Raw genomic sequence first — 25,333 nt, 5'->3', positions numbered from 1 at the left:
AACTCATTTCATTATACAGCGTTCATAGAACACTACAGGATATTGTAAATATACGTTTTATTAATAATGAGCTGAACATCCTCTCCCTCGCTTTTAGTGGCAAAGATTTTAGCAGATGGTCAATTTTTTCTTGATGTAGTGTCTCTCAAAGAACTTGTAATTGCTGTGGAGTCCCTCTATGCTTTATTTCATCATGCTGTATTTGTCCATAGCAAAAGATTGGGGACCCATGACAAGAGATTCTTCAACTCTGCAAAACTGAACATCATTTTTCCGAACTAATAACTGAAAAAACAGAAAAAATAGAATGATATTGTGTTCTATCACCTCATGCAGATATAGCCGGGCGTTTATATAGTCTCCGAAGAAGTCCATACGACGTCTATTCTCATAAGTTGTAGCACTCCCTAATCCCTACATACATATCCAAACAGAATCATAATTTCAACACTACCCTATATCACTGTAATTTTCAGTGTAGTCGCAACCTACACCACTCCAGCGTGACGCGTGCGACACGCCGCGTAATGTTTGGAGACACCCTTAATCCGTTACTGCAACACAAGTTATAGCCTATATGATTTCAATGTGAAAGCTCTATGGCTGCGATACACTATTCGTAGAGTTACAGGATTTCAGAATCGGTCTCTTGTTGCCATAACTCAAAGACGGCGAATTCATGCTGGATAACTGCGCATGATGCATAAATGCGCTTAATTGGCGATTAAAAAACAACACAGGAAAAATTAAAAAACACTGTTTTATTAGTATCACTTTACCAACTCACTATTTACCAGGATTTCCATCAAATCATGTCAATCATCATAACGTCTAAAAAGGACTGTAGATCTTATTAATTTTATTTAACCAAAGGAGTAACAAAATAATTATCATTAACAGAATTGCTTATAACTAACTTTATCTTACACTAAGTTAGTGAACAGTCCAAAACTTCCCATTTTGGAAATGACAAATCTGTTGTATTTACAATACTAAAGATACACAATTTAAAGCTTAATATATCTAACTTAACATTGACTGTCTTAAGCGCTAAGTCTTCAAATCATGGATTTATTATTTCAGTTCCCACGGTGCTTTAACCCTTAAATAGCTTGATTTTCCTTCAGGAATGGTAGGTATTGGTTCGACATGCTTAGAGCTAGCATTACTAAGACTTGCAGGTTTTATATTCGCATGATTATTAACTGGACTTGCTAAGTTTTGATCTGTAATGTTTTTAGAACTACTTTTCTTTTGTACAGGTGACTTAGCTGGAGTATTTGGAACGGATGATCTCATAACAGTAAAACGGGGAGGTTGTGCTGATACGGAATTGGGCATAACAGTCACATTTTGATTAGGCAAATCATTACGCTTTGAAGGTCTAAATATTGCCTGATTTGCTGAAGTAAAGGTTATAGTTTGGTTTGGTATAGTATGACTAATAGTACTTAATACGGTAGGATTCCGATTGGAAGGGACAGTTTGTACATTTGACGTTGTAAACGAAGGATTTGTCGATAATATGTAACCATCACGAGTTCGTATTAATGTTTGAGGAAATATTAAAGGAATTTGCTGAACTGGCATTATTGAAGGATTCAGGTTTGCTGTTAAAGTATGCGTTTGTGGTATGTTGGTGTGAGTTACGATGGGAGTAACTAACTGCGGATGTTGATTTGAACTTATATCTGTAATTTGGCTTGATCTTGGCCTTATTTGGTTGTTTGCGGTATGTAACACAGGGGTTATATTTGAGTTTGTTATCTGTATTTGAAAATGATTATCCGATAAAGTTGTTGGTCGCTGTAATTGCTGATATGTATTTAATGTATTCAATATGATTGGTGAAGTATTTGGAGTAATTGTTGATCTCGCCTGTATATCCAGCGTTTCCTTTAACATTTGATTCGTTTTGACATTCTGATTTGTTAGTAAGGATGGCTTAGGAACAATTTGTCGTCCATCAACTGTTTTGGTAGATACAATTTCGCACGACGTTCTGTTGATGGGGTAGCCCGTCCAATCACTTATTCCAGGGGTTGGAACCGATTCCTCCGATGCACTGTTTATTTCTACTTTCATAGAATCTCCGGACGTTAAATTAACGGAAATACGATAATGTTTAAGTACTAGATACATGTTTGACAATGTAGCTTGGCCTTTTCCCATTCTTACTGTATACAAATCAATATCTTCCTGACATCCTGTTGTTTTATAGAAAGAAGGAACGGCGTTGTGATATTTTTGGTATAATGCACGTATATGTTTGTGCTCGGCCGCAGTCATTAGTTGTGGATCTTGATTAGTTATTCGCTGTTCATCTTCATCGGATATATAAAATACGTCAAAGGCGCTGTCTGATGTTACATTTAATACATTTTCAACCATATCATCACACCTCTTCAAGCACAATATCGGTTGATTTCTTATTATTGTTCTGTGACATCTAGCCCTCATATGAGAAGTAAGAGAGATTTGTGATCTAAATATTTTCTTACAAACTATACATGTCTTATGCATACGTTGTCTATGACACTTAAGATTACGTTTTTTGTCGAACATCTTGTTGCAAGTGTTACACGCGTAAGTCGCCTGTTCTTCAACAGTTTCTAATAAACTGTATTCAAAATAATCAGGAACGTAATCTTCATCTGAATCGTTCGTCTCATCTTCAGTAACCGATGGTGATTTATCATTGTTATGTGAAGAATTTATTAAGTTTTCATCACTAACTAGAGAGTTTTCTGTCAAACTGTTATCTAATTGTTGTTCTTGAGGTACTTGCAATGTTGGATTAGTCGCGATGTTATCATGGCAAGCTATCACATTTGGGATAGTAGTATCACATTTACTGTTTGATTCATGAGGTATGTGTTCACTAGATCTACTAACATCACTAACATTACTTTCATTATTAGCTATATTGGAGGTTGAAGGTGTTGCTATATCTGTAATCAGTTTGATTTTCTTAGTACAGTGAGGTTCCTCTGTCAGATTTCTTTTAATGCTTCCACTTGATAGCATAGCTTTAACAAGTTCCGGATACCAAATCCCCGAACTCCGAATTTTTTCTTGAATATTTGTGTTGTTTACGATTTGTTTTGTTATTTGCGGAATTTCCTTTTCTACTAATTTATTATTTCCAACTAGATTTTCGCTACTGCTTTCATCAACAGTATTAATGATATCGTCTTGTAAAGACACATTTTTTAAATCTGATTTAGCAATCTTCAAGTTCGAAATATGGACTTTAGGATCACAGTTCGTCGATATTAGATTAGATGGAAGAATAGTTTTTGGATGCAGCTTCATCAATTTGAAAATTGATGGATGAATTACATATTGCTTGTGTTCTTCGGGAGTTCGTACCGATGTTACCGCATCGCTACATCCCAACTGAATTTTAATGTTCGGTTTCTTTACTAAAAAGTCGTTTACGGTCAATATGGTAGAATGTTTAGGATCTTCGCTAGCCTTATTATGTGATTGATGCAATAAGTTCTGTTCAACGAAAATAAAGTCAATTTGTGTATCATCAAAATTATGTTTCAGTTTAATGTTACCTTTAACGCTATATCGTTGGCCATAGCGTTCTTTCTAAATTGGAAGATTTTTATCGAAATTTGGCAGCAACTGTTGCATATATATTTTGTTATTTTATCGGTGGCCAAAATCTGAAATTTAAAGAAAACGTTGTATTGTAGGTGTTAGATTTATATTGTAAAATTTGATATATTATTATAATAATAAAGTGGGGGAAATGAAAAATATGAAATCATACAAACTTAAAAGTAACGTTCGTTATTATTTAGCCGCACTGTTAAAAGTTACGGAATCATAGTCGAAAAGCTACGTCAATGTTATAGGCATATCCTAATAACTAATGGCATAAGCACTGTCTATACCAATGAACGGGTGCAACATCTCCTAAGTAATTGATATGGTAATTGATTGCATATCTAACATCAAGTGTTGCATACGCAATCTTCAAGATCAATGGGTACAAAGATAGTGCCTCAGCCGCAAGCGGCCTCGGTTAATATTGTGTATCGTGGCAGAGAGGTGTCTTCGATGAGACATATTAGTCAGTTTCGACGTGGAATAACATTTTACCAAAGTACCGGGGAAGGTCTCCGACGAAAACTTATACTAGAAGTATTAGCTAGGTAAATCCCAGAACTTCTAAAGACTGTCTTGCTATCCCCTTATTTAAGCTGGATTGGACTGCCGTTATCACCAATCATCGCCAACTTTTACATGGAACTGTTTGAATAAGCTTCATAGCCAGTCTTTGAAAACCAGAATAGCCTACGATACGTGTACATTTCAACAGTCAGCATTCACCTTCCTCAATGAATCAGTAACCACGACCAACAATGGACAATTCAAACACGGTGTATACCGAACGAAAACACGCACTAACAGGTACCTATAACTTTGATATAATAGAAGAGTGGTTATATTATGTCGAAGGGTATCCAACAGGCTAACAAGAAGAAGAAGCTACAAACAATAGATACTTTCCTTTGTTTCACACGTAACGGAACGGATAGCCAGACGATTAAAAAAGGACGACATAATGGTGACTCATGGGACAGTCCAAGGTCTACAGAACATAAGGTTACCCAATACCGATTCTCCTCCTCTGAGAGGCAAGGTGGGTCAGTGACGTACCTGGTTCTATGAACAACACAACACGATGTGAGGTTTAAATATTTTATATAGACTATACCACAGTATAGGCACGTATAGGCTATCTTTTATTCTGACTGTATCGAACCAGTGACGTCAATTTGCGGGGTAATAATCGATTCTACAGACGCATAGGGAATTAGGTAACCTTATGTTCTATAAACCTTGGGACAGTCGGCAAACTACGCAAGCGCATTGCCAATAGCTACGGCAAACCCATGCGACGACCATCCTCTTGAATACACACTTCAAGTTTGTGGCAGAAGTTACCCGCGATCTTTTAAATACCCCCATAGGAAAAAAATCACAGCTGGACCATCCAAGGACTTTGTTGACACGATCTTGGGGGTCAGGTCACGTCACCAAAACGAAAAATGAAGAGTTCAGGGAACTTCCTCGTCACTATTCCCACAGAAGCCTTGGCAGTGTGCGCACCATATAGAAAATAAATAGTTCCTATATTTAGTGGATGTCTTTCAAGTTCTGGTCTGTCATACGCCCAGTAGGGAGAGATTTCTCGCGGATATTGCTTGAATTATCAAGGGCCAATAGCAACAATTGTTTTTGTCTACCAAACCATTCAAATGGAAATGAGCTTTATCGGTCCTTATCAGTACTTCCTTTGGATTTTTTTAAAGCAACATTTAAGCACAATGTCAGGACTTCACTATGCGTATATGCCGACCTTGTGTGTATGCACGTATTAAATGTGCAGTTTAATGTGTCCCTCACATTCAATTGCCGTACCACCAGCATTTTGTAAAATCTTTTAACAGATGTTCAACAGATATCTTACAAGTTGGAGATCTTACCTGATATTGGCACTACTTCTAAGGTCAGGGGACTGTTTGTTTACAATATTTCTTGTTAATTTCAAACACTCAACCTATCGCAGTATGATATTGTGGTTTAAGGCTAAGTTCACATGTGAAGCACAAAAACGCGCGTTGACGCGCGATAGAATTTTGAAAGTGTTCAAATGCCGAAGCGCTAACGTGAGCTTCACATTTGAGAATGGTTGTAGAAGAAGCTGAACTGTATATGGATGTCACGTAAAACTCAAAGCGCGCGCTAACGCGCGTGTGTTAATTTTTACGTTGCAGCGCTGTGAACGCGCGCTCATATGAACGATTGTATTTAAATACATTGAAATCAAAGAGCGGGCTTACAAATCGCGCTTCAGAATATTGTCATGTGAACGGGGCCTGAGACAGCACCATTCCGATCGATATTAAAATGACGAGGAAAGATCCGCTGAGTTATAATCATCCACGACTCCATGATAACTATGAAGTTGTATAGTAGCTGTTTTAAAAACACCCGCTTTCCATTTGTTACCTTGTGCTATATGGGGCAAGCTGGACGGAACTTCGAAAGTCGTATAAAGAAACACATCACTTGCCAGGGGTAGCTACTATCCCCAGAGGATAACTAAAACGCCATAGGAACTGAGCCGGACCTGAAAGATTTTACTGGATTCTATGGAGGATTCCCCCACTCCACACCGAACTCGGCAATTGCGGTATAATAATTAGTAACTGTAATAATAAGATCCGCTGTGTTATAATCGACTCCATAGACATCCTATGGACTGCTGAGAACTATGAGAACTATGCGGCTGTGTAGTAGCTGTTCTAAAAACGCTTTGGATATGTTACCCTGTGCTATGTGGGGCAAGCTGGGTGGAACTTCGAAAGTCCTATAAAGGAACACTAAAGGGACATCAGATACCATAATATAGATTGTTATAAGACAAAAATATGAGGAGTAGCCACTATCACCAGAGGATGACCAGAAAGGCCGTAGGAGCTGAGCCGAACCTGAAAGACTTTATTTCATTCTATGGAGGATTCCTACTTCACACCGAACGCAGCAATTAGCGAATAATAGTTAGTTGCCAAGGTTTATATTAAGAGGTTGTCTAGGTTTATAAGCAACCATACTGTGCATTACGTCATTGGCGGCAAATAATTAAAAATTTTTAAATAAAGTAATTCAATTACTTTCAACATATATTTAGTATGGTATAATTAGCTGCGTTAGGAAAACGGATAAATAATTCAACTTAATTTTTGATATAAATTCACTTATATATTAATTGACAGAAACTAAAGTAGTAATAGATTTATGTTACTAAACTAATGAGACTAGGGAAGACACTTCAACTCTCACTAAACAAAAAGCACGGAACATTCACATGGCCTTGAGGTTGCGCGCGCAACTCGCCGCCACTTACGTCACGAAACACTCCTGCTCTTGCCCTTCGCCCACAAACTAAAATCAAAGTATTACAGCATACCAACCTAGACAACCTGTTGTATAAAAACCTTGATTAGTTACTAGATATTGTCCAGTTCCCAGAGACTTTGTCACTATTGAACTAGTTTCTGACGAAGGTTGCAATATAGTATCCGAAACATCAGTGTTTTAACAGATGCACGGCATAACCCGGAAGTTTAAAACGTATTGAAATGGTCCATACGTATTTCTCCATGACGTCAGGTTCAACGCTAGCATCAAAAAACGATGGTAATTTACAATATTGCTGCTTGGGTGCGCGATTCAAAGATCCGCTGTTATAATTAGGGTACGGAACTGTTGTAACAAAACGATACGATTTCCCCCCCTCCACTTGTTCTCAGTGGCGTCCTAGAAAACAAGTCGGAGGCGAGTTGACTTGACACCACCACCGTTTTGTTACAAAAGTTCGGTGCCCTAGTTACAATATTATAATAATATAACACAGCGGATCTTTGAATCGCGTACCCGGGCAGCCATATTGTAAATTAAAATCGTTTTTTGATGTTTGCATTGAACCTGACATCACTGAGAAATACGTATGGACCATTTCAATACGTTGTAAACTTCCGGGTTATGCCGTGACCTCGCCTACGACGATAGCGTCAAGTCAACTCACTTCCGACTTGTTTTCTACGGCACCACTGAGAATAAGTGGAGGGGGGAAATCGTATCGTTTTGTTACAAATGTTCCGTACCGTAGATATAATTATCCATGACACCACGGTCATGTGTAGTAACTGTTCTAAAAACATCCGCTTTCCATATCTGACCTTGTACTATGTGGGGAAAGCTGGACGGAACTTCGAAAGTCGTATAAAGGAACACAAAAGGGACATCAGATACCATAAAATAGTAAATAATTCATACCGTTAAACAATTCATAATGTGAAACTCAATATATTTTTTTTAAATAAATAAATCGTCGAGGAACATATTAAATAACTACGCATGCGCCCGTCGAAATGTCCAAAAAGATTTTATACGGATGGCGCAACGTGTTGAACTCGTAGAAAGTAATACCTGTTCTTCGAATCCATGAAATTAACCAAAAACTACTTACGTTGACCCCCGAACATAACCAAATGTACGTCCGCAACTGTGCTAAATTAATTAACTCCTTGCTGAAAACGTCCAGGACATTTTCCCGGCTTAAACACAAGCGGCAATACATGTCAGCCATTTCAGGCGTTGCCACTCACAAGACTATCTTCTTTGTTACTGAAGCCGTGCACAAATCGGCTGACCTCGCTCGATTCTCGCACCACGTGACCGATTCGGGTGGGGGGACCCACCACCGACCTGTTTTCCCTGTTTTCTAGCAAGATCCGTTGAGTATTGGTTACAAGGTTAACCAACTCGAACAAATTGACGTTGGCGGGGTGAGGTGGGAAACGTGACGTCATTGGAGGAAAAATATAACATAGTATGATATTTAATATGATTATTTAATATAATATAATATTTATGTTAATAATTATTTAAAAATTAAACAAGTGTTATTAAACTCAAGAAATAAAGAGTTTGTGTTGGTTTACGTACATAAATGAAAATAGAAATGACAATTCTTCTAATGACGTCACAGCAAGGCCTTTGCGGAGGGGATACGTTCATAACAACAGCGTTCATAGGGAGTTGGATAACCTTATACAGTATATTTACTCAACGGAGCTTGGTTTTCTAGGACGTCACTGAGAAGTCCTAACTACGCAGGTGTGTACTAGCTGTTCTAAAAATATTCGCTTTCCATATCTTACCTTGTACTATGTGAAGTAAGCTGAACGGAACTTCGAAAGTCGTACAAAGGAACGCAAAAGGGACATCAGATACCATAAAATAGATTATTATAAGACAAAAATACTTGCCAGGAGTAACCACTATCACCAGAGGATGGCAAAAAGGCCATAGGAGTCGAGCCAAACCTAAAAGATTTTACTGGATTTTATGGAGGATTCCCACTTCACATTCAACGCGGCAATTAGCGAATAGTAATTAGTTACCACATATTGTCCAGTTCCCAGAGACTTAGTCACTTTTGGATTTGTTTCTGAAGAAGGTTGGAATATGGTATCCGAAACGCCAGTGTTTTAATAGATGCATGGCATAACCCGGTAGTTTAAAACGTTTTGAAATGGTCCAAATGGATTTCTCAATGATGTCAGGTTCAACGCAAGCATCAAAAAACTTCAAAGATTCAAAGATCCGCTGTGTTATAAATTATACCACCCGTAAGGGTCCGGCCCTTAGAATCAAAACATGAGTAAACGTAATCATTAGGGCACGGAACTTTTGTAACAAAACGATACGATTCCTCCCCTCCACTTGCTCTCAGTGGCGTCCTAGAAAACAAGTCAGAAGCGAGTTGACTTAACACCACCGATGAAGTTTCGTACCCTAATTATAATTATCCATGACACCATAGTCATCTAACTACGCAGGTGTGTAGTAGCTGTTCTAAAAACATCCGCTTTCCATATCTTACCTTGTACTATGTGGGGTAAGCTGGACGGAACTTCAAAAGTCGTATAAAGGAACACAAAAGGGACATCAGTAGGGCACGGAACTTTTGTAACAGAACGATACGATTTCCCCCTTCCACTTGTTCTCAGTGGCACCCTAAAAAACAAGAGGGGGGAAATCGTATCGTTTTGTTACAAATGTTCCGTGTCCTAGTCAGAGCCGGATCAAACGTTTTGTGGGCCCGAGGCGCTCTATATTTTTGAGCCCCAAAAAAAGTTACTTGAAATATTTTTTAGCAATGTTAAGAGATAAAACGTTTATATGTTTAATTTCTTGATTTTCTTATCGGACGAAAGCCTATGCAATATCCGGGCCCCTGTAGGCACGCGCCTCAAGCGCCTACTGGTTAATATAGCCCTGGTCCTAGTTATAATAATTATAACTAATGGATAATTATTATCCATGACACCATAGTCATTCAACTACGCAGGTGTGTGGTAGCCGTCCTAAAAACATCCGCTTTCCATATCTTACCTTGTACTATGTGCGGTAAGCTGGATGGAACTTTGAAAGACATATAAAGGAAAACAAAATGGATATCAGATACCATAAAATAGATTATTATAAGACAAAAATTCGAGAGGACGACGAAAATGCCATAGGAGTTGAGGAAAACTTGAAAGATCTTACTGGATTCTATGGAGGATTCCCACTTCGCATTCAACGCGGCAATTAGCGAATTAGTTACTACATATTGTGCATTTCCCAGAGACTTAGTCACTTTTGAACTTATTTCTGAAGAAGGTTGCAATATGGCATCTGAAACGTCAGTGTTTTAATAGATGCATAGCACACCCGGAAGATTAAAACGTTTTGATATGGTACAAACGTATTTCTCAATGATGTCAGGTTCAACGCAAGCATCAAAAAACGATTTTAATTTACAATACGGCTACCTGGATGCGCGATTCAAAGATCCGCTGTCTTATAAATTATGGCAAGAAACTTTTGTAACAAAACGATACGATTCCCCCCCCCCCATGTTCTCAATGGCGTCCTAGAAAACCAGTCAGAGGCGAGTTGACTTGACACCACCGACTGGTTTTCTAGGACGCCACTGAGAACAAGTGGAGGGGGGAAATCGTATAGTTTTGTTACAAAAGTTCCGTGTCCTAGTTATAATTATCCATGACACCATAGTCATCCAACTATGCAGGTGTGTAGTAGTTGTTCTAAAAACATCCGCCTTCCATATCTTACCTTGTACTATCTGGGGTAAACTGAACGGAACTTCGAAAGTCGTATAAAGGAACACAAAAGGGATATCAGTAAGGCACGGAATTTTTGTAACAAAACGATACGATTTCCCCCTTCCATTTGTCCTCAGTGGCGTCCTAGAAAACAAGTCGGTGGCGTCAAGTCAACTCGCCACTGAGAAGAAGTGGAGGGGGGAAATCGTACAGTTTTGTTACAAATGGTCCGTACCCTAGTTATAATTATCTATGACACCATAGTCATGTGTAGTAGCTGTTCTAAAAACAGCCGCTTTCCATATCTTACCTTGTACTATGTGAGGTAAGCTGGATGGAACTTTGAAAGACATATAAAGGAACACAAAATGGATATCAGATACCATAAAATAGATTATTATAAGACAAAATTCTTGCCAGGAGTAGCCACTATCAGCAGAGGATGACGAAAATGCCATAGGAGTTGAGAAAACTTGAAAGATTTTACTGGATTCTATGGAGGATTTCCACTTCGCATTCAACGCGGCGATTAGCGAATTAGTTACTACATATTGTGCATTTCCCAGAGACTTAGTCATTTTTGAACTTGTTTCTGAAGAAGGTTGCAATATGGTATCTGAAACGTCAGTGTTTTAATAGATGCAAGGCACACCGGGAAGTTTAAAACTTTTTGATATGATCCAAACGTATTTCTCAACGATGTCAGGTTCAGCGCAAGCATCAAAAAACGGCTTTAATTTACAATATCGCTGCCAGGACGCGCGACTCAACTGCGCATACGGTCCCGTCAAGGTCAATGTTGTTTACTGCACATATACCAGATTACACTGATTTTGTATGTGAAAAGAACTACTTCGATAACGGGAAATACCCAGAGAAGGAATCAGAATAGAAGCTGTGTTAGACCAGTGACATGATTATCAAGTGGACTGAGCGTTCCGCATAGTTCCCAGGGAAAAGAGTGATGCCAATAGGTTAGGCAACCAACAGTGACCATTGTAGGCAAAAGCGACCGGCCACACGGGAAGGTTAATGCTATTGCGGGGTTAATGCTATTCTACTATGCAATTTTCTGACCTGCTGTACCTTTGTCAGTGGCAAAGTACCTGTTTATAAACAAGTTCAAAATTTCGACAAAAATCTTTTTTTTTTATAATAACATTCTAATAATGTCATTTTAGATGACTTGTCTTATTATACTATTTTAGTAAGAACGCTTTCCTATGGCGCTGTCCGGCTTTTGCCTACAATGGCAAATGTTGGTTGCATACCCTACTGGCATCACTTTATTCGGCGCACTCGTAGTCCAGTTGATAACCATGTCACTGTGTTAGACTGATAACGGGAGAATTATGTACTAACTTTAAGTTGTCGAGACTTTATAAATTTATATGAACCAGTAAATGCTGATACTTTAGAGTAAATAACGACGAAAAATGACAATTAATACTGTGATAAAATTAATAAAAATAATAATAATGAATGAGTATGCAACCCAAATACCAGCATTCTGACGTCATCACTCGTCGTAACGTGCCTCAGCGAAAAATAGATGTTACAAAATTATTGAAAGATAGCAATCTATGTAGTAAGATGATACATGTAATTTAAGGACATATGTGTATTTACGTTCTATGTATAAGGAGGTAAGATTTCGTGATGTTTCTAAATTGAATTAGTAGACAAGTAATATTGACGGCAACCATCAAATCAATATCGAAGTATCTAAGAAATATATTAGAAAAGACCCCAAACATAAAAAATTGATACTGTTAAACAATTCATAATGTGAAACTCAATATATTTTTTTAAAATAAATAAATCGTGGAACAACATATTAAATAACTACGCATGCGCCTGTCGAAATGAGAAAAGAAATTTTATACAGATGGCGCGACGTGTTGACGTCGTAGAAAGTGACATCCGTCCTTCATATCCATTAAATTAACCAAAAACTACTTACGTTGACCCCAGAACATAACCAAATGTACGTCCGCAACTGCTCTGAATTAATTAACTCCTTGCTGAAAACGTCCAGGACATTTTCCCGGCTTAAACACAAGCGACAATACATGTCAGCCATTACGAACGTTGCCACTCACGAGACTATTTTGTTTGTTACTGAAGCCGTGCACCAATCGGCTGACCTCGCTCGATTCTCGCACCACGTGACCGGTTTGGGTGGGGGAACCCACCACCACAGCTGACTGATATGAATGTCCGGTATATGCGTAGTATTCCAACAACAACTTGATTAAAAAAGGTAAAGTTATCCTTAATAATATATTAGAATGTTATAAACATGCTAATAATAAATGATAAATAATTAATATTATCATCGGCCACTAAATTTTTAGTTTTAAATTTCGCGCTGAAATGAAATGCGCCATCTTCTCTATATCTTTGTAATAACTATGATAAGACAGTAACGACTAGATTTTAGCTACTCATTTATATGCCCTATTGATATTAAAGAAACCGGTGTTATAGTACTCAGCATTAAAGATTGTAGCCTACAATTATTATAATTAACAAAATTTAATTTAATTCATCGTTTAATAGCGTAATTCAATCTAACTTGTGTATTGTATTTTTAAAATAACCTTCAACTCAGCTAAATTTTTCATTTTAGCTTGATTGTGAGGTTAGAAAGTGATTGCTAGGTTATAAATAGATTCTATAAGGAGCCGTTGACTTCGGTTGCATAGTTGTGGTCCTCGATTAATAGATGGCGCTAATATATTTAAGTTTTACAGAATTTGAAAATAAATAAATAAATAATAAATTGAAACAATTGTAACTTAAGAAAGTTAAATTAATATTTTGTGTATTATTTTTGTACCATTTATGTTTATTTTTGTGAAATAATAAAAAACAGATGTATTTAAACAACTTTGTTATCTTCATTCGCTTTTCTGCTTACACTGCAAATTCACTCAAATTACTTTCAACATACTTTATTTTTTTTGTCAAGATCACATTTTTAGAGTTTATGTTGGTATTATCTAAATTTCTTTAAAAGTTTGTTTTTTTTTATTTTTAGTAACATTTTCAGTAACTATAACTTATATTATAGATAATTGATAATTAATCACGTTGTCCATGTTGCAAGTTATCTATTAATTAAATAAATAAGGAATAAAAACCTCTTACTTGCTTTTATTATATTTTATTCGAAACTAGTTTCGAAGTACAAACCTCATCTTCAGTCGAAGTACAAAGAAATCAAATAATGATTATAAACAAAATTGTTACAAACATGTTAAAATGGCCACAAATAATTACTAATTTCTAAATACTCACAGTCAAAATTTTACTATAAAAGTTTTCGAAACATCAATACTCTATTTAAGACAGGGCCGGCGCTAGCAAATGAAGCGCCAGGGTGCGGGAACAATTTTAATTTAAAAAAATTAAAAAATGCATTTTAATTAAAAAATATATATAATCAAAGAAATATAAATAAACTTAAAAAAGACTGGAATAATCATAATCCATACTTCAGCAATAGTTTAAGAATTATACTGGTGAAAAACCAAACTTAAGGGAATAGTCGGGAATACTCTGGTCAGAAGGTTAATTTGTAAGAAAACGTCTGAAATTGCAATAGTTATAAACTAGACTTCAGCAAAAAACAGGAATTACATTGTTCAAAGTCCACATGAAGTCTGAAATTACTGTTGAGAGAAAACAAAAAATTGATTATAAACCAAACATGATTTTTCATGGCAATACTTATGTGTTCAATAAAAGAATGCGAAGAATATGAACAAGAAACCAATGGACTTGTCTTGTTATTGCACAGGACAGGAAATCACCAATACGGAAACTTTGCTAATGCAGGATAAGCACAAAAGCAAAGTAACAGCTGCAGAAATGAGGTACCGGGTGGTACAAGATCCGTATAGATAATAAGAGGCTCCCAAAAAGATGATGATAGACACCCAGAAGAAGTAGCTGTCAGTGTCAAGAACAAAACATACATAACGTTGGCAGAAGACCAGATACTGCTTCTAAAAAACTAAATACTGCTTTCTGAAGACTAGATACTGCTCTGGAAGATTAAATACTGCTTTCTGAAGACTAGATACTGCTAACAGGTCTAAATACTGCAAAAGAAAGATAAAATATTTTGGAGAAAACATACATAACTTTGGCAGAAGAATAGATACTGCTTCTAGAAGACTAAATACTGCTTTCTGAAGACTAGATACTGCCGACAGGTCTAAATACAGCGTCTGGAACACTAAATACTGCTTTCTAAAGACTAAAATTACTTTGTGGAGACTAAATACTGCTTTCTGAAGACTAGCTACTGCTGACAGGTCTAAATACTGCAAAAGAATGATAAGATATTGGAGAAAACATTAAAAAAGCGCCGGCGCCCCCTTTTAGGTGGCGCCCGGGTGCAGTACACCCCTTGCACCCCTCGGTAGCGCCGCCTCTGATTTAAGATAGTTTTAAGATTTCTTTCGAGGTACAAACCTCATCTTCAGTCGAACTATAAACAAATCAAATAACGGTTATAAACAAAATTGTTACAAACATATTAAAATGACCACAAATAATATATTTATAATCTATTGAACTAATTTTCTAAATACTCACAGTCAAAATTTTACTATAAAAGTTTTCGAAACATCAATACTCTATTTAAGATACCAAAACACGTTAAAAACTATGTCACTTCAAACAATAAAACATGCACTCTTCTGGACCGCGTTTTACAAACTAAAAAAATTAAAAAGACAAGATCAAAACAAGACACGCCCACAAATAAAAACTAGGGTTTCAACGTAAAATCTTTTAAAAAAGTAAAAATAGAGAAGACATTAAGAAAATTAATGTTATTGTCTTTTTTATGTTTCATAATTTCCAGGATTTCGAGAAGATCCATTTTAAAACTCTTCTCATATTTATGAAGTAATTTTGTTTCTTTATAGTTGATATTATGTCTTGTTTCCATATGATGTTTAAAAACATTTGAATTGCTCCTTGTCTTATGTTGCCTGACCCGAGTTTCCAGCCTTCGACCTGTCTGTCCTATGTACAGTGAGTTCCAATTTTCACATCCAATGCTATACACACCGCTTTCTTTCATTATAATCTTTATCGTTTTTGATGATAATTTGACAGAAGTCTTAAAATGGTGTTGCTATTTGAAAATGCTAATGAATTCCATATTTAGAAAAAATATGTTGTGCCTTTAAAGTGATGTCATTAAATGTTATGTGCCTATATTTATTTTGCTGCAATTCTCTAATAAACAATGGATCCTTTTGTTTTTGAGCTTTAGAAAACAACCGTTGCGGGCTAATTCAAAAAATGTTTTTCTTAAGTGAATAAAATGCATCTAAAACACGCATGCAATACAACGTTTTATCCACAATCACACTTATTTAGAATCAGAATCGTCAAAATTTCATCTGATGTTATCAAAAAATGATTTGACATTTCACTCTGACAGCGGCTGTCACCTCAAAAATCATTGCAATTAACTAAAAAAACATGGGGAGGTGTTGAATTGTTGCTATTTATTTTCGATTGTTTATCGACTCCATTTGTAACATATTTGTAATAGTGTGAAAGTTGTAAAGGTTGTAAAGGTAAAGTTGGTGAAAAATGGAAGAAAGTGGTTATGTTGCCAAGATAATTATTGAGGAAGCTGAAGATGCAACTGTCCAATTATTGCCTGCAAAGTCCAGGGAACATTACGAAAAAGTATTTTCCGAGTTTAATGAATGGAAAGAAAAACGGGGGATAATAACAATAAAAATCAAAGAATGAAATGTCTATTAACATAAATGTTAATGTTAATATAAATAATAAATAGGATGTGATTGATTTAAGATTGTATTTTTCATTATTCCACTAGTGGATAAAGTGGTACTTTATACGGTTCATTAGTGTGGATGAAACTTCAATTATAAGGTGATTGTGGATAATAGTTATTTATATTACAAGTGGGCTAGAAATATAATTACTGTACGAGTGTGAAGAATTGCACGACGAGGTCTAAGACCGAGTCGTGTAGTCACACGAGTACTGTAATTATGTTCTAGCCCACGTGTGATATACAACATTTTATCTACGACTGCTAAAAATTACTTAAAAATCAATTTCTTTAAAAAAGTCTATTTTAACATTTATAAAAATATTTTGAAATGATTGTTGACAATTTTGAATTAAGGTCAGTTTTAATAACATGTTTACTCATCTGGAATAAGTGTTTTGAAATGTAAACACATAACAATTAATGTTTATAATAAATAGTATTGTTTCTCTTTAAATAGGTAGCATTCTTTCTTTTGTATTATTGCTCGTTTCAATAAATTAAGTCTGTTCTGATTGGGCTAAAAATGCGTTACGTAATGAAACCAATGCGGTAATGAACTTCATTACGTAACAAATCACCTCAAATGAGTGTGGTAATGATGACTTATCCAAGCAGTCGTAGATAATAGTATATTATTCAACAAGCGTATAATGGCGGCTGTTACCCACGAAGATGAAGTTGCAACACGAGCGAGCGAAGCGAGCGAGTGTTGTAATCTTAGTGGGTAACATCCATTATACGCAAGTTGAATACTATACTTTATCTACAACTATTCAATTTTGAAAAAAAAAAATCAAAAAAGGGAAAAAAAATAAACTTGATAGACATTTCAGACATAACCTCAATATAAGCAAGCTGTCATTTCTGTTAATATTTTATTTTTTGATTAGTAGGCCGTGTCAGAACTGTGGAATAATGGCTTCATTATTTAACACTTTGTCAGTCATGAGTAATGCGTGTCATTACCCGTCAAAAATCAAATGTATAACGAATAGATAATTCAATAGTTGTAGATAAAATAAATTATTCATTCTGATTAAAAAACTAAATACAAGTCATTCAAAAGTAGTGTCCCAAACGAAAAGCCCATGTAGAAAATGATTTTAAAGCAAAACGAAAAAATACATTTTTTCCGTTCGACCTCCGTTTACATTTTATTCGGTCTCAAAAACTCTATTATTACAAACCTAAAATTTGGTAAAAATACATCGTAATACAAATGAAACTATGACAACCATTCGATTTGACTTTTTGAACGATTTTTCCGCTTGTCGGAACTTTATTTCGTATATGTTAGAAGCGAATATCTCGAAAATAAAGGTGGATGAGAAAAAAATGTATTCTTTAGATTCGCTTTAAAATGACTTTTCCACAAGAGGTTTTCGTTTGGAACACTACTTTTGAATTACTTTGTAGATACATCTGATACATACATACATTTTCTTGTCTTTTAAAATGTGAGCCACAGTGAGTGGATTTCTAATAATATGTAATAGTTTAATAATATGATATGAATGTTGTAAGTGAATTTTATCAACTTTGCATAATGCTGGCAAATCAATTTTGTTTTCATACAAAATAATACTATAATTATAATCATAATAGAAACCTTTTATTTTGTACCAGGAGGTGTAAACATAATTTTTAAGTTCAATATCAAAGTTGACTAAAGAATTAATAGTAGTAAAATCTATATCATATACTTTTCCATGTTCTACAACACCATTTAACCCCTGTTGACACATAAATCTGTAGCAACATTTAAGTTGTGCTCTCACTGCCAAAGAATACGGTACATTTTTCTTTCAACGTAACTTTCTGGAATTAAATCATGGACAATAAATTTAAAATTTCTTACAAAACATAACATTTCAGCCGCTGAAAATATTTAATAACCTTTATTTATATCCTATATTTGATATCCTTATATGTGGAGGAATCTGTTTCGTATCGTTCATAGGAAAAATATTGCACACGTGAATTTAATAGATCAAGTGAAAAATATTTATCTTCAAGAAATTTAGTTAGTATCAGTGCCATATCATATCTAAATACCCCTTCAAATGCATTATATTACTATACAAATTATTATAAACATGAAAATTGTTCAATTGATGCCAATGCATTTTTCTTTTACACCTAATTTTTGTTGTAAATGCACGTTATAATCTTGTTCCACCCTTATACACGGTAAAAAATAATCCCGGTTTAAAATTTTAGAGTACAGATTAAAAATATAGTGTTTTTTTAGAGTAAATTTTATTCTATTATTTACTCTACTTATGGATAAACTGTATTAGGGATAATTTTTTCAATATACTCTAATAGATTAAAGATTCCTGTTGTAGATTTACGTTAAACATGCTAGAGTTAAAATTTAACTGTTAACAGTGTTGAAAGTTACTCTAAATCGAGAAAAGCCCTAACAAGTTCACAATCTTTCTTGCTTGAACACGTGTTGATGTGAAAACAAGGCAAGGTATGTGGATATCTTAAATGCATTCAAAGTGCAATTTCCTATTGAAGAAGACTTAAATATTATAGATTTAAATCTTCTGATGTATAATAATATTTACCGCAAACGCAATTAGAGGCTGATGTTTATCTGGTATTAAAATATGAATTTGTATTTTAGTTTAAGTTTTTGTGTTAATAGTTTAAGTGTTTTGCATTAAAAATGACACCTGCATATGTATATTTTGTTTTATAATTTCAGTATGTTTACTTAAATATAGCGACTTACTATATCTTAAGATAGCATAACTGCAATTATTTATTTGATTGTTTTATTTTTACAATAATAAACCTATTTTGTGGACACTGTCTATTTTCTTATAACTCTATTTAGAATATACCTAAATCTAATTTTGAGTATATTGCAAAATCTACGTAGATTGTAGCATACTATTAAGAATATACCAAACACTAATTTCGAGAGCATTATAAAATCTGTATAGATTATAATTTCAACTCTACTGAGATTTAATATGTAATCTGTGTTCACTCATCGTAGAGTTAATAATTCATTTTACCATAGATTCATTTAATCCCTAAAATTTGCTCTAACAACCGATTGAAATATTTACTCGAAAAATGAATGGACCTCCTGGAAACATGTTAGATTTAAAATAGAGTTATTTATGTATTTTTTACCGTGTACGATCTACATTCTCATGTGTTTGATTTTCGGTGACATGTTTAGGTACAGTACAAAATCTGCAGTAATTTGTTGCAGAGAAACTTTCACATAAACCCAATATAGAATGTAAACCTAAGTTGTCACCTAGAAGCGACACAAGTATGAAATACACTGTTCTTGTTTCTTCTTTAATATTAATGCCAAGACCATCACTTTCTAAGATCATTATTTTATGCAGTAGAAATGCAAATGTGCGCTCATTTCCACATAAAATTCTATCGTCGCTATAGAAAATTGAAGCCAAAAATAAATTATCAAGTCTATTAATAAATGATGCAATAGTAGTACACAGCTTCTATTTTATAAATGCTGGCTTTACTTCCTAAAAGGTTTCCCGGTTGGAAGTCATCAAAATGACGGGTACAACGGAAGACCACAAGTATTATACAGAATGATTCTCAACCTATACGCACAACTGAGGGATTTATTCCTCTGGACAAATAATGACTAATAGATGAAAAAAATTATAGTAAGTTTTTTAGTTTCCTAGATATCCGATATACTCGGCAACATCTAGATAATATGTTTCCTGGAAGATAGATAGGTCGAGATGGTCCAATCCACAGTGATCGCCCAGCTGATTTTTAATTTTCGGGTCACTTAAAAAGCATAGTGTGAGCCACGGAATTTAATACTGACCAAATTTTGCAAAATCAGATACATGCTGCGGCCCAGACAATCCGCCAACAACCTGGTTTAGGCCGCGCTAGTGGGTGATCGTGGATTCGGGGAGCTTGCTGTGATGTTATTTTAAAATATTGCATGTATTCTTGATTTGAAAGTAAATATCACGGATATCTATGAAACAGAGAATATTTTACTACAAATTTTTTCGCCTATTAGTCATTATTCATCATGAGGAGTAAATTCCCAGGTTTATGCGTATAAGTTGAGAATCACACTGTTTTAAACATAAAATTGAATTCCATGTAAGTTCCAGAAAATTCAGTAATATACACCTGTAATATAAACTTAGACGGGTTAAATAAAAAGACAAAGAAAAGTTTAGTACCGTTTGTAAGAGCCAAAAACCCGAGTGCGCATAGTGAAACTCTGCCAAAACCAAATTCTCCTGACCAATTAATACAATCCAGTGAAAGTGTAAAAAAACTTATAAGAGTAAAAGTGAAAGTGGAGAAATGTCATCCAGCAGCGACTGCCAATAAATTTTAATTACTTGATATGCTTTATGTTTAACATTTAAAATAGGTAAAATAATATTGATTTCAGTGAATTTAATGTTTATACTTAGTGCCTGGAATAGTTAAAACACCTCTTTATTAAAAAAAATTGCTTGCGACGGTAATGGAAGCAAAGTACTCAAACGGGTGCTGTAACATTTTATGTTGGTGACATTGGTGATATTTCTGTAATCTTCTTCTCTTCCCACCACGCCTTAAATTTAGTGTACTGTTGTTCGTAACTTTCGTGGGACTTCTCTGGAAGAAGTGTTTTAATAGAACTATGAGCAATTTCTCTTATTTCGGGAGGTATACATGAAACATTTATTTCATGTGAACACATTTTGTGTTTTGACAATTTCTAATTGTCAACTCAAATTTCTATTTTCAAGTGTTACAAAGAATTGCATAAAAATACGTTTCATAAGACTTAAAGCACTCACTTGTTAAAAAACTCGAAAAAATCTAATTTTGTTGAGTTCTTTTGGCTGTATCAAAATAACGGAGGATCCGATTAATATCATCAATACCTCAAAATGTTCGTCTGGATCTCCACTTTCATGTCCATATAGCTACAGAAGCATACTATGCAAAATAAAAAATATACTGAACTTCGAAAATCGTTATGTTTTTTAATTTACGATTTTCCATATTTTTGGGGATATCTCGAAAACTGAATGTGATGGCGAAAAACTGAAAAGAGTTTCAGAATCAGCTTAAGTTTCTACGTTATAAAAAAAATATCACAGTCTTCGATATTTTTCTTGTAAACTTACTTTCTTAATAACGAAAGTTCAAACGTTACGGTGACACAAATTTGAGAGTTATAGAAACAAAAACGATCAAAAAATCAAGAACCAATGGAAGCCAATTGATCAGGTCATTTTACCTGAACCATGTGCTTCTCAAATAATTAATTTCGGAGAAGTATCATATAGAAAAGCAAAAAATTACACCAAAGTGGACCTACTTTTTGTGGTACTAAAAGGTCCATAATGACCTTTGAACAAAGTGATTGTCTATGATGTTTCAGGTAGATATAATCTTAATCACTTAGCGTCGACCATAAGCGACTTTAGCTTAATTAGTCTAAGGATCCAAAGAGCGGTGAAAGTATAAATGAAAGAAGAGAAGATTTAGAAAAATTGACTTATGTATTCCGCTCATAACACTTAATTTATCTTTGAACAACGTACTGGACGTTGGCTCGGTTTCCGCATACTCCCTTACTTGCATTGTCCCTACTGTTCATGTGTTGCCACTGAATTGCCGTTCCAAAACACGTGAGCGCTACGAACATTGCTGCGGGCAACGGCCACCCGTGCGATTGGTCGATCGCAAAGCCAGAGCACATATTTCATGTATTGGATAAGTTTTTTAAAGAAAAAGAAATACCTCTGAGTAATATCTTACCAGTAGCCACAGATGGTGTTGTAGCGGTGGTAGGGTGCTACAGGGGTTTTCTTGCATATTTAAAATAGGAGGTACCGAATGTATTCACAGTACACTGTATCATCCATCGTCAGCATCTAGTTGGCAAAATTTAAGTAAACGCCTACATAATTCATTACAATATGTAATTAAAGCTATCAACACAATAAGAAGCAAATCATTGAATGATAGATTATTTAAACAGCGTTGTATTGAAAACAATGAAGAATTTAATCATTTGCTGCTCCATACAGAAGTTCGTTGGTTGTCAAAGATCTAAAAGTGTGATGGTGATGAACTGAATTTAATAAAAACAAAATCGGTTATTTCTGCATTTGTGACAAAACTTCTTTTGTACAAACGAAATTTCGGACGAGGTTCCCAAATTTGTCAGAAGCAGAAAAAAAGATGAAGACATACTTTCTTATTGCGAGCACTTGGATGCTCTCCATTCAGATTTTAATCAACGATTTGATGATATTTTTAAAATGAATATACATGATTGGATTTTGGATCCTTTTTCAAGTGCAAACACAGAAGAATCTCCACAGTTACAAGAAGAACTGATGGAAGTAACTACAAATTTAAATTTAAAACTGACTACCAACAATTCTGGCTGTAAAAGGAGATCCCTACGGCTTATCCTGAAATATGGCCTGTAATTCAAACGTTCTTAATTGCATTTCCTTCATCATATTTAGTGTAACGTGGATTCAGTGCGGTAATCAATTTATTAACAACAACAAAAAACGATTGCAAACAGTCAATCGCGGTGATTTAAGATTACTGCTAACGAAAATAGAGTCGAGGATTACTAAATTGGTAGCTGCATAGCAGGTTCATCCTTCTCATTAAGATGATTTCGAAACTCGAATTTCGAGTTTTAACTTTTTTGTATTACCTTTCTATTCTGATTGTGAGTTCAATAAATAGTTTCATAATTTCAAACTGCAAACTTTCTAATTTACATCTTTCTTTACTACATTTTACGATAAAAGGTTAATTTTAATAAAAACGAAAATTTAAACAAGATTAATTTTTCCAGGGGGCGAGCTGAGTAATATTTTTTAAATCACTCATTCTCGGCCGCAAGCTACCTCGGCTTAATTAGTTAAAAGATCTATAACAGCGAATCGCAATCATTAGGTCGCGAAGGGTTAAGAAATGGGTCGCATAAATATCTATTATCATCATATAATACTTATTTAATAATAGATTTAACTTCTTATGGGTCACATTAAGATGTTATTGATATTTTTGGGTCGCTACTTAAAACAGTTTGCGGAACGCTGATCTATAAGATAGGCAAAATTATTCATTTTACCAGTATATATTATGTATTAAATTTAAATAAAAATGGCGAACTGGGTTTTATGAAACATGAAGATGAACTCGAGTTCTATGTTCAATTATCATTAGACATAGTCTCTGAGGATGCCATTATAGGCGAAACTACTATCCGTGCCAAACGTCAAGACCCCTAACTTTAGAGATCGATATCTTCGCAACCGCTCGATAAAAAAAGTTGCGGAAAAGTTTATAATTACTGAAAATTTTAGGATCCGCGGTTTTCTTTTTATTGCGAGTTAAATTAAAAAAGTCCCTGATTTTTTACGGTGCCGGCTACTTTATCCACTTTGCGATTTTTTTTTCAAAAACTATCTGACGAAAAAATTTCAATTTTGAACAGGTGGCAGGCTGATGTGTTCTTAATGAAGGGCATATTTTGTTTTATCGATATTCTATAGAGTTTCGCGGAAAATCGCGAAAATAGCAAGACGCCGTTTTGTCGAAAACGGCTGGGTAGATTTCATCGCGGATTATCAATTGATATTTAATAAGTTTTGATAGTTGCGGTCAGAAAAGCGTGTTTAATCTTGTAAGGTATTGGCGACTGGCCGGAGCATCGTCGACACGAGTCGGTTATTTCAAGTTAGTGTAGTTCATAGTACTGAGCGCAGTTCCCATAGATCTCTAAATTCTCCCAGATCCGATAGAACAATTATGTGGTTTACTTACCTTACTTCACACAGTTTCAAATGCTTCGATAGCACCGTGCTAATACGGTGCAACAAAGCAAAAAGTTTGGTTGGTTGGTATATTAATTATACTTTTTTGGTTTTACAGTACCACTACATTTATTTACTGCAAGTAATTTATATACTGGAAGTAGTTTTAAGCTATTTAGAGTACATTTATTTACTCTAAATAACTAAAATAATTGGAGTACTTAAACGAGTAATTATTTTGTACTGGACACTTGAAATTTTAGTTTCAAGTAAAATTACTTATTACTCCAAGTACTTTTAAAAATACTTGTTACTTATTACTTGGAGTAAAAATAATTTATAGCGCTACTTGTACTGGTTACTGAGAGTACTTTTCCTTTGTACTTGGAACAGCTCTGGTTCTAGACAGTACGTCGCGCCTTTATCTTACCTATATAAAGAAGTAAGGCGCGACGTGCTGTCTCTGGAACACACACCAGGACCATCTTTTCCGATTGGGCGAAACCCTTCTCTCCCCGCATGGCTTATTTCTGTTCCTTTTTAATTTGTAATTTGCTTAAATCGGTCTAATATAATTACAGAGACATAACTTTGAAAAACTGATACCAATATTTTGGTTAAAACCGCATTGAAATCCACCCAGCCGTTTTCGACATAACGACGTCCAACTAAATCACGATTTTCCGAGAAACTATATGGAACATCGAAAAAATAAAGTATGTCCCTTATTAAGAACACATTAGACTACCACCTGTTCAAAATTGAATTTTTTTTCGTACGATAGTTTTTGAGAAAAACAAACATATGTATGTTAACATATGTTAAGTAGAAATGCTCAATGATTACAACAAACTTTGTCGCAATTTTTTTTATCGAGGGTTGCGAATATATCGATCTCTAAAATGAGGGACCTTGACTTTGGGCATCGATAGTAGTAGTGATATTGCAATACCGCTATACCGAAATACCGGTAT

At 34.9% G+C, this 25,333-nt stretch overlaps 1 protein-coding gene across 2 annotated transcripts; it reads right to left on the bottom strand.

Annotated features, from left to right (window-relative positions):
* Positions 1-746: 746 nt before the first annotated feature.
* LOC111425110 (uncharacterized) lies at positions 747-12,821 on the bottom strand. Of its 2 annotated transcripts, none has more exons than XM_023058890.2 (3): positions 12,667-12,821; positions 3,567-3,677; positions 747-3,504 (listed from the first exon to the last, which is right to left on the bottom strand). In XM_023058890.2, exons 1-3 carry the CDS (start codon positions 12,784-12,786, stop codon positions 1,075-1,077), a joined length of 2,661 nt encoding a protein of 886 aa, XP_022914658.2. In that variant the 5' UTR covers positions 12,787-12,821; the 3' UTR covers positions 747-1,074. The 2 variants fall into 2 exon arrangements, with proteins under 2 accessions (XP_022914658.2, XP_022914659.2); XM_023058891.2 differs by lacking the exon at positions 12,667-12,821 and adding an exon at positions 8,057-8,191.
* Between the last annotated feature and the right edge of the window lie 12,512 nt (positions 12,822-25,333).

Source organism: Onthophagus taurus, chromosome 7 (assembly GCF_036711975.1).
Source record: "Onthophagus taurus isolate NC chromosome 7, IU_Otau_3.0, whole genome shotgun sequence".
NCBI lineage: Eukaryota > Metazoa > Arthropoda > Insecta > Coleoptera > Scarabaeidae > Onthophagus > Onthophagus taurus.
Note: the sequence above shows the minus strand (reverse complement) of the source record. Positions and strands in the feature narration are given on the sequence as shown.